The sequence below is a fragment of the Ursus arctos genome, unplaced genomic scaffold (assembly GCF_023065955.2).
Source record: "Ursus arctos isolate Adak ecotype North America unplaced genomic scaffold, UrsArc2.0 scaffold_19, whole genome shotgun sequence".
NCBI lineage: Eukaryota > Metazoa > Chordata > Mammalia > Carnivora > Ursidae > Ursus > Ursus arctos.
In genome coordinates this window covers 45,320,503-45,334,041 of record NW_026622863.1, presented here as the reverse complement: position 1 = coordinate 45,334,041, position 13,539 = coordinate 45,320,503, and the positions used below count along the sequence as shown (strand labels likewise).

The 13,539-nt window shown below is 48.4% G+C and overlaps 1 protein-coding gene across 1 annotated transcript; it reads left to right on the top strand.

Moving 5' to 3' along the window:
- On the top strand, nucleotides 1-6,840 carry LOC113243251 (cytochrome P450 2A13-like). The gene is made up of 9 exons (XM_048224061.2): nucleotides 1-235; nucleotides 513-675; nucleotides 1,148-1,297; nucleotides 1,535-1,695; nucleotides 3,559-3,735; nucleotides 4,162-4,303; nucleotides 4,708-4,895; nucleotides 5,560-5,701; nucleotides 6,242-6,840. Exons 1-9 carry the CDS (start codon nucleotides 56-58, stop codon nucleotides 6,421-6,423), a joined length of 1,485 nt encoding a protein of 494 aa, XP_048080018.1. The 5' UTR covers nucleotides 1-55; the 3' UTR covers nucleotides 6,424-6,840.
- The last annotated feature ends 6,699 nt before the right edge of the window (nucleotides 6,841-13,539 follow it).

Here is a 13,539-nt window from a genome sequence, read left to right as displayed (position 1 = left end):
TATAAAGGCAAACCACCTGAGCCAGCACCATCTGACTGTCTCTCCCGGTGCCACCATGCTGGCCTCAGGGCTGCTTCTGGTGGCTTTGCTCACCTGCTTGACAGTAATGGCCTTGATGTCTGTCTGGAGGCAGAGGAAGCTCTGGGAGAAGCTCCCTCCAGGACCCACCCCGTTGCCCTTCATCGGGAACTACCTGCAGCTGAACACACAGCAGATGTCTGATTCCTTCATGAAGGTGTCAGGACGTGGGATAGGTGGAATGGGGTGGGGCTAGGGGCTAGCCTAATTGAGCTGGGACTTAGTGGCAGGAGATGGGGCAGGGTTGGCAGAGTCTTAAGAAAGTGGAAATCTGCGGGTTGGGCAGCAGGGTCCTAGACAAGAAAGAGCAGGTCTTCGGATGTCCAGCTCCTTGAGTGTCAGAACCTGGGGGAAATACATGCATAGGTGAGGGCTGGGCACAGGGCTAGTTCCCAGTGGGGGCCACAGCCTCTAAGCACTCCCACCTCCACCAGATCGGGGAGCGCTATGGCCCGGTGTTCACGGTCCACCTGGGGCCCCGGCGCATCGTGGTGCTGTGTGGACACGAGGCGGTGAAGGAGGCTCTGGTGGACCAGGCTGAGGAATTCAGTGGGCGAGGTGCTCAGGCCACCTTCGACTGGCTCTTCAAAGGCTATGGTGAGGAGCTCTGGGTGGGGGCGTGTGCCCAGGCACACTTGATGGCCTCAGTTTCCCCACTGTTCTTCTCCTGACTCGCCGGCCCAAAGCTGTGGCTGAGTTCTACCCCTGCTTCCCTCTGTCCCTGTCCCTGGTTATTGTGACCTCTCCCTGGTCTTCTTCAGCTTGACTCAGGGTGTCTGTGTCTCTATTCCCCCTGCTTCTCGGCCTATCTCCCTGTTCTCTCTCATGGATGCCTCTTCTTCCTCTGGGTCTGGGAGGATCTCTTGGGATTTCTTACTGGAACCCCGGTCCTCCATCCCTGCGTCCTTGCCTCTCTCCTGATTCTTTTCTTCCAACCCAGTCACTTCCCTCTTTCAGTATTTCTCTGACCCTCAGTTGTATCTCTCTCTGTCTCCCCCACTCCCATCCCATCCTTCTCTTACTCCTGCTCTCTGCACACCTCTGTCCCCGCCCCTCCCTGCCCCACTAGGGGTGACGTTCAGCAACGGGGAGCGCGCCAAGCAACTCCGGCGCTTCTCCATCATCACCCTGCGGGATTTTGGAATGGGCAAGCGCGGCATTGAGGAGCGCATCCAGGAGGAGGCAGGCTTCCTCATCGAGGCCATTCGGGGCACAGGCGGTGAGCAAGCCTGGGAATGAGCAAGGAAGAGGGGTACACCCACAGAGACCCGTATTTTCTCCTCCAGGAAGGGGACTGGACTGGGGGAAGGCTTCGGGGCTCTAGGCTCAGGGGTCTTGTGCTGGAAGTTTGGCTCCTCACTCCAGTGCCCTCCTCTAATTCTCAGGCAGGCATAAGACTGCCCAGTTGACGCTACCCCAAATCCCTGTCTCTCCCCAACCCCATCCCGTTCCCCAGGTGCCTTCATCGATCCCACCTTCTTCCTGAGCCGAACAGTGTCCAATGTCATCAGCTCCATTGTCTTTGGGGACCGCTTTGACTATGAGGACAAAGAGTTCCTGTCACTGCTGAGTATGATGCTGGGAAGCTTCCAGTTCACAGCTACCTCTATGGGGCAGGTAACCTGTCCCAGTCTGGCTCTCCAACACCCCTACCACAACCCACCCACTGCTTTCCCACACAGAGACAGGTGCCCTGAACTCCCATTCTCCTCTAGTCAGGTACCCTCAAAACCAGCCCCCACTCTTGGACAACTGAACAGTTGCACCAGAACCCAAGACAGGTGCCCAGTACCCAGTTTCCAAAGACACTCGGATATCACAAGAGTAGCGCCTCACCAGAAGGAGAATGAGAAGAAGGAGGAGGAGAAGAAGTGGAGGAGGAGGAAGGGGATGGAGAAAGAGGAGGAGGAGGAGGGGAGGAGGAAGAAGAGGAGGAGGAGGAAGGGCAAGGAAGGTGGAAGTGGACAGAGGAGGAGGAAGAGGAGGAGGAGAGATGGGAGGTGGAGGAGGAGAAGGAGGAACAGAAAGAGGTGGAGAAGGGGTAGGGGAAGAAGAAGAAGAAGAAGAAGAAGAGGAAGAAGAAGAAGAAGAAGAAGAAGAAGAAGAAGAAGAAGAAGAGGAAGAAGAAGAAGAAGAAGGAGAAGAAGAAGAAGAAGAAGAAGAAGAAGAAGAAGAAGAAGAAGAAGAAGAAGAAGAAGGAGAAGAAGAAGAAGAAGAAGGAGAAGAAGAAGGAGGAGAGGGAGGGGGGAGGGGGAGGGGGAGGGGGAGGGGGACGAGGGAGGAGGGAGGAGGGAGGAGGGAGGAGGGAGGAGGGAGGAGGGAGGAGGGAGGAGGGAGGATGGGTAAAAGAAGAAAGCGACCAGAGCCTGCAGACAAGAAACACATCCTCATACCAGCTCTCTCACCTAGGCTGGTGTTTCCATTCCGACTTACCTTAATACCTAACAGTTCCTCCCTGTTAAGATATTCCGTCCTTCCATCTGAATATCTTAACACCTGGACAAGTAACCACATCAGCCAACCTCCCAAACACCCGAACACCAGGTGCTATAAAATCCAGCCCATCAAAATCATTTGATATCTACACAGGTGTCCCACACTGGCCATTAGAATAGCTAGGAAGTGCCACCTACTAGCCCAGTTAAATATCTGAACATCAGGACACGTTCCAATAATGATCCCCTAAATGTGCAAACATACCTGGACAGACTGCTCCCCAAGCACTGAAATAAGTATCCCCCAACCCAGCTCACTCAAACACCTACAGATGTGCCCCCTATCGGCCCATGTGAAAACCGAAACACATGAAGAGGAGTCTCCCCTCACTTTAACACCTGCACACCAGCCCCACTTAATACCTGAACACCTGAACAAAAGCCCCCAATTCAGATCCCCTAAATATCTACACAATTGTCTCAAACTTCTGAGACCACATGAATGCTTAAACACCTACACCTGTGTCTCCCAACCAAACCCTGCCTGAATATCTGAACACCTAGATGCGTTCTCCAATCCAGCCACACCCAAATACCTGAAACCTGGATATGTGTCCCAATCCTTCTCACCTACATTCTGGGACAGGGGCCCTCACACTTAACTCACCTGAAAACTTAGCTATCTCCTCTCATCAAGCTCCATTAAATCCTAAACACCTGGACAGATGCCTTTAACCCAGTGCCTTCCTTGTTCCGAGAAAGGTCCGGCTCCCATCAGAACCTCCCTGCTAATGGGGCGCCTGGGTGGCTCAGTCGTTAAGCGTCTGCCTTTGGCTCAGGGCGTGATCCTGGCATTCTGGATTCAGCCCCACAGCAGACTCCTCTGCTGGGAGCCTGCTTATTCTCCCACTCCCCTGCTGTGTTCCCTCTATCGCTGGCTGTCTCTCTCTCTCTCTGTCAAATAAATAAATAAAATCTTAAAAAAAAAAAAGAACCTCCCTGCTAACAAATATCCTTCCTGCCTTTCTTCTCCCCCCATCCTCAGATCTGTGAGATGTTCCATTCAGTGATGAAACACCTGCCAGGACCACAGCAACAGGCGTTTAAGGAGCTGCAGGGTCTGGAGGACTTCATAGCCAAGAAGGTGGAACAGAACCAACGCACCCTGGACCCCAATTCCCCAAGGGACTTCATCGACTCCTTCCTCATCCGCATGCAGGAGGTACATCCCAGCAGCCAGTGCGGAGAGCTGCAAAGCCAGGCAGCCCCTCATAACATCCTCACAATCTCAAGAACATTAACGGTGGCTGATCCATCTGCCAGCACTTGCCATGGGCAGGACCTGTGTGGGATCCATAAAACAACACTTCCACACCGCCCACTTGCTGTCTGTACCCCTCTCCTCATATTCCTACTGTAAAAAGTGACCCAGGGCTGATGAGTAAAGGACAGGTAGGCAGCCAGGGAAAGAGTGTAGGAAGGGCGTTTGGGCAGAGCCGTCTGCCTGAACAAAGCCCTGGCAGAAGTAGGGTCTCTCTTCCCACCTCTGGTCTGGACCTAAGAGAGCTGGGTCCAAATGGAAGACCCCGGAAGGCCTCTGAGAGCCCTGAGGGCAGTGGGCCTGGCCTGAAGCCCTATCTCCCTGCAGGAGCAGAACAACCCCAACACGGAGTTCTGCTTGAAGAACCTGGTGCTGACCACACTGAACCTCTTCTTTGCGGGCACCGAGACGGTCAGCACAACCCTGCGGTACGGGTTCCTGCTGCTCATGAAGCACCCAGATGTGGAGGGTAAGGCTGTGGGGGTGGGGCAGTGAGGTGGGGGCCACAGACCCTCACACTTCCTCTGAGCCCACTGCAATGTCCCCACCTTTCCTAGATCCCTGGAACCTCAGCCATACCCTGTTATCCAGATGCTAGGTGATACTCTCTGATAAGCACCAGCTGAGTTTCACTGGCTGTTAAAATACTGAAAATATCTGAACTGATGGGTAAATAGCTCCTGTGCTGAGTCAGATGTATGTGAGACCACATAGAGTTGAGACCAGGTGAATAGGACGCTGCACCAACATGTTTATGGCCAAGGTCTGTTTCGAATGGTCTATGCCCACATCACACGTGGATGTGCATATTTGGACTATCGTCCCTGCCCTGAGACCCCCGGATGCCTAAACACTTTCCCTTTCTTCCCACAGCCAAGGTCCATGAGGAGATTGACCGGGTAATTGGCAAGAACCGTCAGCCCAAGTTTGAGGATCGGGCCAAGATGCCCTACACAGAGGCAGTGATCCATGAGATCCAAAGATTTGGAGACATAATCCCCATGGGCTTAGCCCGCAGAGTCACCAAAGACACCAGGTTTCGAGAGTTCCTCCTCCCCAAGGTACTTTCCTGTCCTGCCTAGGGGGACCTCCATCCTGCTCCCTGTGACCCAGCACCCCATTCCCCTTAGAAGCTTCCCAGCCCCTGTCCCACTGCCTCAATCAAACACTTCCTCAACCACCATGACCCTTTAACCTTCCCACTCAGAGATTCTTGAACCCTATATCTCCCCCAGAGCTCTTGCTGCAGGGATTATGAACCCCATGTCCCTAAATGTCCTCTCTCAAAAGACATGAACTTCATCTCTAGACCTCCTCCCTCAAGGACACGAGTCTCATGTCCCCCAAAATCCCGCCTAGAAAGACACAAACCCAATGTCTTTAAAACTTCCTGTCTCTGGAAACATGAACCCCCATGTCCTCTCAACCTCCCGCCTTGGGAGACATGAACTGCACATGCCCCACACCTTCTGTCCTAAGACACACAGAACCTGTGTTCTTCAAACTGCCCTTTTCAGGAGACATAAACCCCATGTCTGCATAGCTTCCTATCTCAGAGACATGAATTTCCTGTCTCCCAAAGCTCCTCCCTGAGAGGACCCACACTCCCACACCTCCCATATCTCATCACCTGGGGCACCGTAATTGTCCCTCTAACCTCCATGCACTTGCGGCATACTCTACCCCGACTCTGGCTTATCAAATACCCCCTCTCCTCCTCACCAGGGCACCGAAGTGTTCCCTATGCTGGGCTCCGTGCTGAGAGACCCCAAGTTCTTCTCCAACCCCCGTGACTTCCACCCCCAGCACTTCCTGGATGAGAATGGGCAGTTTAAGAAGAGTGATGCTTTTGTGCCCTTCTCCATTGGTAAGAGACCAGTCTGTGCCAAGCAACCGCTCCCACCAACAGGGCCTCCTTCATCCCAGCTCTCCTCTTCAAGGTGTAGCCTGGTGTCTTTCCCCAGCATGGAAGTCCCTCTCATGATCTACCTTGGGACCCATCAGCTGCAAACCCCATAACTACTTGAGCTTAAGCTAAAGGATAAGGATGATCACACCTGTTTCAGAGATGGGGCAAATCAAAGTCTTAGTGAGTCAGAGATTTGTCCAAGTCACTTAAATTGTTTAGAGTCCTCGCTTGGAGATGAGAGCCCAGCAGGCATATCTAAGTGTGTACTTGGAGGGAAAGGGCATCTAAATTTCCCATTGCTACAGCTACCTTACCCCCATCCCATGCACAAGGGAAAAGGATGCTCAGAGAAGATTAGAGATGTCTCTGAAAATCTCTCCAGCCACCATATTCCAAGCCACCATTTCTCCCTGGGAGAAAGTATTTGGGGGTAGATAGTGGGGCAAGGGGGCAGTGAGAGCAGGCCTCACCTCCAGCCCTCCCATTCTGTGCCTTCAGGAAAGCGGTACTGTTTCGGAGAAGGCCTGGCTAGAATGGAGCTCTTTCTCTTCCTCACCAACATCTTGCAGAACTTCCGCTTCAAGTCCCCGCAGCTGCCCAGAGACATCGACGTGTCCCCCAAGCTCGTGGGCTTAGCCACCATCCCACGAAATTACACCATGAGCTTCCAGCCCCGCTAAACAAGGGGTTGCGGGAAGGCACAGCTGGTTGGGGGACAAAGCAGAGGGAGGGGGAGGGGCGTGGCTATGGGGAGGGGCGGGGTTTTGAAGGGCAGGGCTAGCCCCAAGGAGGTGGCTTAGGGAAATAGGAAGGGCAAAGAGGATGGAAGAGGAAAGAAATGGGCTCTGCTCACCTTGGTAGAGATAGATCTTTCAGAAGTGGTATGAGAGGAAGGGAAATTACTTATTGAGTAAATATTTTCTGTCAGGTCCATGCTAAAAGTTAACACGTTCACCTCACTTAATGCTCGGAAACCTATGCAACAGAGAACAGTCTTTATATCCATTTTACAGGTACAAATCCTAACTGATTCCCAAGGAATCTACCACAACGACAAAAAACCTCCTAATAAATGAATTTATCAAGGTCACTAAACATACTACAATTTTTTGTGTTGTTTTTCTATACACTAGCAATGAACCCTAGGAAATAAAAATTAAGAGCACAATACCATTTATAGTCCTCACAAAAGAGAAATAGGTAACTATAAATCTAACAACACAGGCACAGGACTTGTATGCTGAAAGCTACAAAACACTGTAGAAAGAAATAATTTTTAGATAGACAGTCTAGATATCCATTGACAGATGAATGGATAAAGGAAATGTGACATGTACATACAATGGAATATCACTCGGTCATAAAAAGAAAGGAAATCCTGCCATATGTGACAACATGGATGAACCTTGAGGATTTTATGTCAAGTGAAATAAGCCAATCAGAGAAGAACAAACAGGGTATGAATCCACTTGTAGCATGGATCTAAAACAGCCAGACTCATAGAAGCAGAAACTCATAGAACGGTGATTGCTAGGGTCTAGAGGAAGGGGGAGAAGGGGGGGTTGCTAGTCAATGGGTACAGTTTCCATTTTGGAAGCTGAATAAGTTCTAGAAATTTGCAGCACGACATTGTGTCTGTACTTGACAACTGTATCGGGCACTTAATTTGTTAAGAGGGTAATTATCATGTTAAACGTTCTTTCCACGCACACACACACACACACACACACACACACACGAAAGAAAATGTATGAACTAAAAGATGGAAGGATTTACTGACACCCTAAAAGAGAGGGTTAAAAGTCACTTCAAAGTGATGAATAACAAGGCCTCTGTGATTGCTCGGGTCAACGTTATACATGGAGTAGAGTTTGATAAGACCGTAATGACTTTTATTTTATATATACTGAATTTAGGTGACAGTGTGTATACCAATGAAAACGATTCAGTTGAAAATATAAGAATTATGGCATAAAGGGCACCTGAGTGGCTTAGTCGCTTAAGCATCTACCTTCGGTTCAGGTTGTGATTTCAGTGTTCTGGGATGGAGTCCCACTTCCGGCTCCCTGCTCAGTGAGGAGTCTGCTTCTCCCTCTCCTCTGCTACTCCCCCTGCTTGTGCTCTCTCTTGCTCTCTATCTCAAATGAATCGATAAAATCTGTTTAAAAAAAAGAATTATGGCATAAAAATTAGTCTGGAACTGAAAGTCACATGCAAATAAATATCCTATTATTGTCTGGAGAAAGTACCTCCTTAGGTCTTACTCAGCTCAAACTCCTCAGAAAAGAATGCTGGCAAGTGAAGCAACATGTAATGAAGGGGGGACAGCCATCACAAGGATCATTTCTAGATGTTTAGAAATTTTTATTGAAGGCGTGGGAAGATTTTGGAGATTAGATATAGTGTACTTTGAATTCCTGAGAATATTAATGAGTACCAGACAGTCAGATCTTTCCAACTGTGATGCAACATTGTACGAAAAGGTTACTGGACTTGGGTCCTCGGACCCAGCGACAGTAGAAACCAGGCTGGACTCAGAATTTAAAAGCACAGGCAAAGCTTTATCGGGGTTTATGCTCCAGCACGAGGGAGGCAGCACAAAGGGAAGGATCCTCAGGCTCACTTTCCGAGGAGAGGTCAGGGAGAGTTTTTTTTAAAGAAACTTAGGTGGGAAAAGCATGACATCTAAGCATGTAGAATGGGGATTTATTAGTACCTGTTCACTGAAAGGTTATGCTTCTTCCCACGTTGTCTAATCACCAAGTTCAATCTCCACCCTCGGGGGCACCTGGGCGGCTCAGTCGATTAAGTGTCTGCCTTCAGCTCAGGTCATGATCTCAGCGTCCTGGGATCGAGTCCCCCATTGGGCTCTCTGCTCAGCGGGGAGCCTGCTTCTCCCTCTGTCTGCCAGTCTGCCTGCTTATGCTCTCTCACTCTGTGAAATAAATAAATAAATAAATAAATAAATAAATAAATAAATAAAATCTTTAAAAAAAAATCTCTACCCTTGGGGGCACCTGGGTGGCTTAGTAGGTAAAGCGCCCGACTCTTAGTTTCAACTTAGGTCATGGTCTCAGGGTCTTGAGATCCAGCCCTGCCTGGGACTCCGCACTCAGTAAGGAGTCTGCTTGAGATTCTCCCTCTCCCTCTGCCTTTCCCCCCACTCACACACTCTCTCTCAAATAAATAAATAAATAAATGAATCTTCAAAAAAAACACAAAACACCTCTCCACCCTTGGCATGATTTTTAGTATTATAATGAGGGAAAATGTTGGTGAAACTTCGGGACTGGGGGCCCCTGTTGGTACAGACTGGTTTGGTCTGGTCTTAGTAGTCAGCATCCCCTTTTCAGTAAGCATCCTCCCTCCCCATTCCTGCAAGATATGCTAGTCAAGAAGCATAGAGTTTCAACTTTTTTTTTTCTTATGGAGGTAGCTGTAGGGGCATCTGGCCGGCTCAGTTGTTGGAGCATGCGACTCTTGATCTCGGGAGTTGTGAGTTCAAATCCCATGTTGGGCATAGAGATTACTTAAAAAATAAAATCTTAAAAAAAATGCTGGATTTTTGTGGTCAGGTTGAGGGGACCCAAGTCCAGTCTCTGCTCTGTCGACAAAAGACCATATGTTTCTGAGGAGACACACAGGTTTGTTTGTTGCCCAAATAAATTTGTTACCCAAAATAAATCAAGCCAGAGTTCCAAAAGAAGAAAAAACAACAAGTTAAAAGAAGTTAAATGTTCTCCAATATAATTCTACTAACTAGTACAGTGCCGAGTACTTACTAGTTGCAGGGTGATATTTTAAGTATTAACCATACCAATGGCAGGGCACTGACTAATGAGAATGAATAACGTTCTTGTCTTTTCCTTTCCTTTTTTTTTTAAGATTTTATGTATTTATTTGAAATAGAGAATGAGCTAGAGAGACAGCGAGCACATGATCGGGGCAGAGGCAGAAGGAGAAGCAGCCTCTCTGCTGAGCAGGGAGCCAGAGGCAGAACTTGATCCCAGGACGCTGGGATCATGACCTGAGCCAAAGCAGCCGCTTAACCAACTGAGCCCCCCAGATGCCCCCTTGCGTTTTCCTTTTCTATGTGAGAAGCAGTGATTAAGATCATGGACACGGGGGCCCGGACAAATTGGGTTTTTAACTCCAGCCCTGTCTCTCCCTGGCTATGTGACCCTGGAAGTGATTCAGTCCCTCTGTGCCTCATTTCCCCAGTCTCCAAGGAGAGATGATATCTCAGGATCTAGTTCATGAGTCTCTTTTGGGACATAAATGAGTGAGTATATGTTTCAAGCGTTTAGAATCCTAGGGGCCAGGTGATTCGTTATGGGTAACAGGTTAGCTCTTATTCTCTTTCTCTTGTGTCCTTTTTTCGCTTTCTGTTTCTCGCTTTCCACGTGCCTTTCTCTGCCCATCCCTCTATTAGCCTCCTGTTCTCTCTCTGTCCAGAGTATCTTGTAGGTTTTTCCACCTTGGTTCTTCTTTCTCTGCCCTTCCTCTTTAGTCCTTCACAGTCCTTACCCCCAAGCCTGCCTCCAGGGACTCAGAGTCTACACTGTGGCTTCCCCGATGTGAGAGTTTCATCTCTGTGTTTATCCTCCTTGCAGCTAGAACCGGCAGAGGTGACCTCACTCTCTTTCGCCACAAACCATTGAACCATCCACCTCCCTTAAAGTCAGGCCGACTGTGTCGTGTTCATTTCCAAGATAACTTTCCTAAGAAACGACACAAAAGCTCCAGAGAAAGGGGAGAGACACAGGCAAGTTTCAGGGTCTGTAAGTGGCTAAAACATAAGGCTTCTCCTCCTTGAGGTCTTTTGTTGCCTCCGGGTTGGTAGATAAGCGTGCGAGAGCGACAGAGCATGCAGAAGACTGATGGTAGGGAGAGTGGGAGGGTTTGATGGCAAGGATGATCCAGCCAAAAGAGTGTGACAACGAAGAGAAAGAGCAGCCCATGTGGGCGGGTGGGGGGAAAAACAAAACAAAACAAAACAAAACGGAACAAAACTCAACGCTTGCGCAGGCGCATTGGGACGAGCCTAGGCGGCCTTTTGCCGCCCGATTCAACTGGGGCCAAGTCAATGTCCTCGGGTGCCCCCAGCGGCTGCAGCGAGAAGCTCTGCAGGATGGCGGTGAGGTAGAGGAGGAGCTCCAGGCGAGCCTGCGACTCGCCCAGGGGACGTCCTGGAGATAGGACAAGGTGTGAGCTGAAATGACAGATGAGAAGAGAGGTTGTGACTTGCTCAAGGCCACACAGCTAACAGTGACAGAGCCGAGCCGCAGAAGGGGAGGCCTGGCTTCTGTGCCTTCTTCACCGTTCCTGTAGTCTTTCTCGCAAGTGCCGGATGCACACGGTTGGCAATATCCTAAGTGTTACCTCTTACAATTCTTCCATTTTTCTGCTACTATGTAAACATTAATATTTCCCCCCATTTTAGTGGTAGACTAAATATGAAAAACTAGAACTGCTTCTGTTGCACCAGATGACAATGTCGGTGTAAGCTCTACCTCAAAGGGTTTCATCGCTCTCTGCCTATAACTCCAGAACTGGATAGTCAGAGCTGGGGGTGTCTCTGAGCCCAGGAAGCAGACACTGTTTGAAGCTGCTTGTGTTTCCATAACTGGAGAGGAGGCAGTGAGGATGGGGAGTGGGATCAGGGCTGGGGTGGACGTAGGAGAATGGGAATCTGGGCATTCCAAGGCTGTGATTCCCACCCTGTCCGTAGTCAACAGCTGAGAAGGGCATGAAGGTAGGGATCTTCTTGAAGGACTGACTGGCATCCAGAAAGGGCTCACAGTTGAACTCCCAGGGCATCAAGAATTGGCTGGGGTTGTGGCAAACAGGGCTAAGGAGGGTGATGACATCTGTGCCCTGCTGTAGGGGAAGAGGAAATCAGTGGTATGCCCTAGAGACACGGATGGAAAGTTCAGGGAATGACATTGGCAAGCCCTGCACATCATGGATCTTGGGGCCCGTGTAAGGCAAGGCCTGGTGGTCCTCCAGCACCTATAGCCCTGCATGCCCCACCATGAGGTAGATCTCCTCCTGCACGTGGACTGTGAGTGGGGGCCTTAGAAGGGACAGGTGCTGTCATTGAGTCTGGGCCTCTCTGTGGGGACATGTGGGATGGCGAGGGGGAAGCCCAGAACACGTTGCAAGACCCAGTGGCACAGTACAAAATACACCGCTGAATATTAACAGGATGCAGCTAGAATATTCTGGAGCATCGTGCAAAACAAAATGACAAATTGTAATGTAATGACATCAAAATTTCAAGCAACAACAAAATGTCATTTAACTGAAACCTGTAGAGTCACCTGATATATTTGTTTACCCACAAGTTATGAAGGATCAAAGATCAAGGAATAGAGCTTTAAATATCTTTATCTCTTTTTCTTCTTCAAAATGAGGCTAGAGGGGTGCCTGGGTGGCTCAGTCCATTGAGTGGCTGACTCTTGATTTCGGCTCAAGTCATGATCTCAAGGATCAGGTCCTCACCGGGCTTGCACTCAGCTCAGAGTTTGCTTGTCCCTCTCCCTCTGCTCCTCCCCTGCTCACATTCTCTCTCTCCCCTCTCTAATAAATAAATAAATAAAATCTTAAAAATAAATAAATAAAATGAGGCTAGGGGTGCTCGGCTGGTTCAGTCAGTAGAGCATGCAACTCTTGATCTCAGGGTCATGAGTTTTAGCCCCACATTGGATGTGGAAACTCCTTTAAAAGTAAAATAAAATAAAATTAGGTTAAAGTAGAATTTACCTCATACATTATGGTGAGGATTCATTTTACAAATGTAAAACACTAAGGTTAATTCATTATACACGGTAGTGCTATTTCCTAGTTGCAAATCTGGTTTTCTAAGTGTTTGCTTTAGGTTTATATTGGGTATCTTGAACATATCACAGTCTATCTTCAAGTAATATGTACCACCTCACGCAATCTGTAAGAACCTAAGGATAGCATTGTGCAATTTTCTTCCTCCTGGCCTTTTGCATGTGTTAGAAATCCTACCATGTATCATCATTATTTTTGCATTAACACCCAAATACTTTCTAAAGAGTTTTTAAAAATAAGAAAGAAGTCGGGACACCTGGGTGGCTCAGTCGGTTGAGTGTCTGACTCTTGATCTCAGCTCAGGTCTTGATCTCAGTGTTGTGAGTTCAAGCTCCCATGCTGGGTTCCCTACCCTACTTAAGAAAAAAAAGTCCTTTATATTTACATACATATTTATCATTCTGCAGTTCTTAGGACCTTTGTAGACATCTCTGTTGGTACCATTCTCCTTCTGCCTGAAAGAGTTCCTTTGATATCTTTTGTAGTGCAGATCTGCTGATGATGATTTCATTCCAATTTCATAGACTTTAGAAAGTCTACTTTCCTTCATTTGTTGACATTTTTCATTGGGCATTAAATTCTAGATAGATAGCCTTGTTTTTCTGTTACATAATGTGTGGGATTTGGTGACTGGATTTGTACAATTTAGATGGAGAATCAGTATTGGAGACCAGTCAAATTAGACAGTATTTGGGATCGAAGATGGAGCTAGAAGTTGGGAGAAAACCATGAATTCATTTTGACCAATAGGATTGGGATGGGATTGATTATAGAAATTTATAATGGGGATTTAGGTAGGTTTATGTAGAACATCAGAACTGGTTCTGGATAATTTGACTTGTCACTTGAGATGGAAGTTGATAATGAGATTGATGTCAAAATAAAGATTGGGATGAGAATGGTTGGGATGAGCTTGAAATGGAAAGGGGGATTGGAATAAAATACACATTAAGATA

Excerpts from the sequence above, each read along its gene's own strand:
- LOC113243251 (XM_048224061.2), top strand. The coding sequence starts at position 56 with ATGCTGGCCTCAGGGCTGCTTCTGGTGGCTTTGCTCACCTGCTTGACA. Across the intron at positions 1,696-3,558 it reads CAGCTACCTCTATGGGGCAG|ATCTGTGAGATGTTCCATTC; the intron begins GTAACCTGTCCC and ends CCCCATCCTCAG. Across the intron at positions 3,736-4,161 it reads TCCTCATCCGCATGCAGGAG|GAGCAGAACAACCCCAACAC; the intron begins GTACATCCCAGC and ends ATCTCCCTGCAG.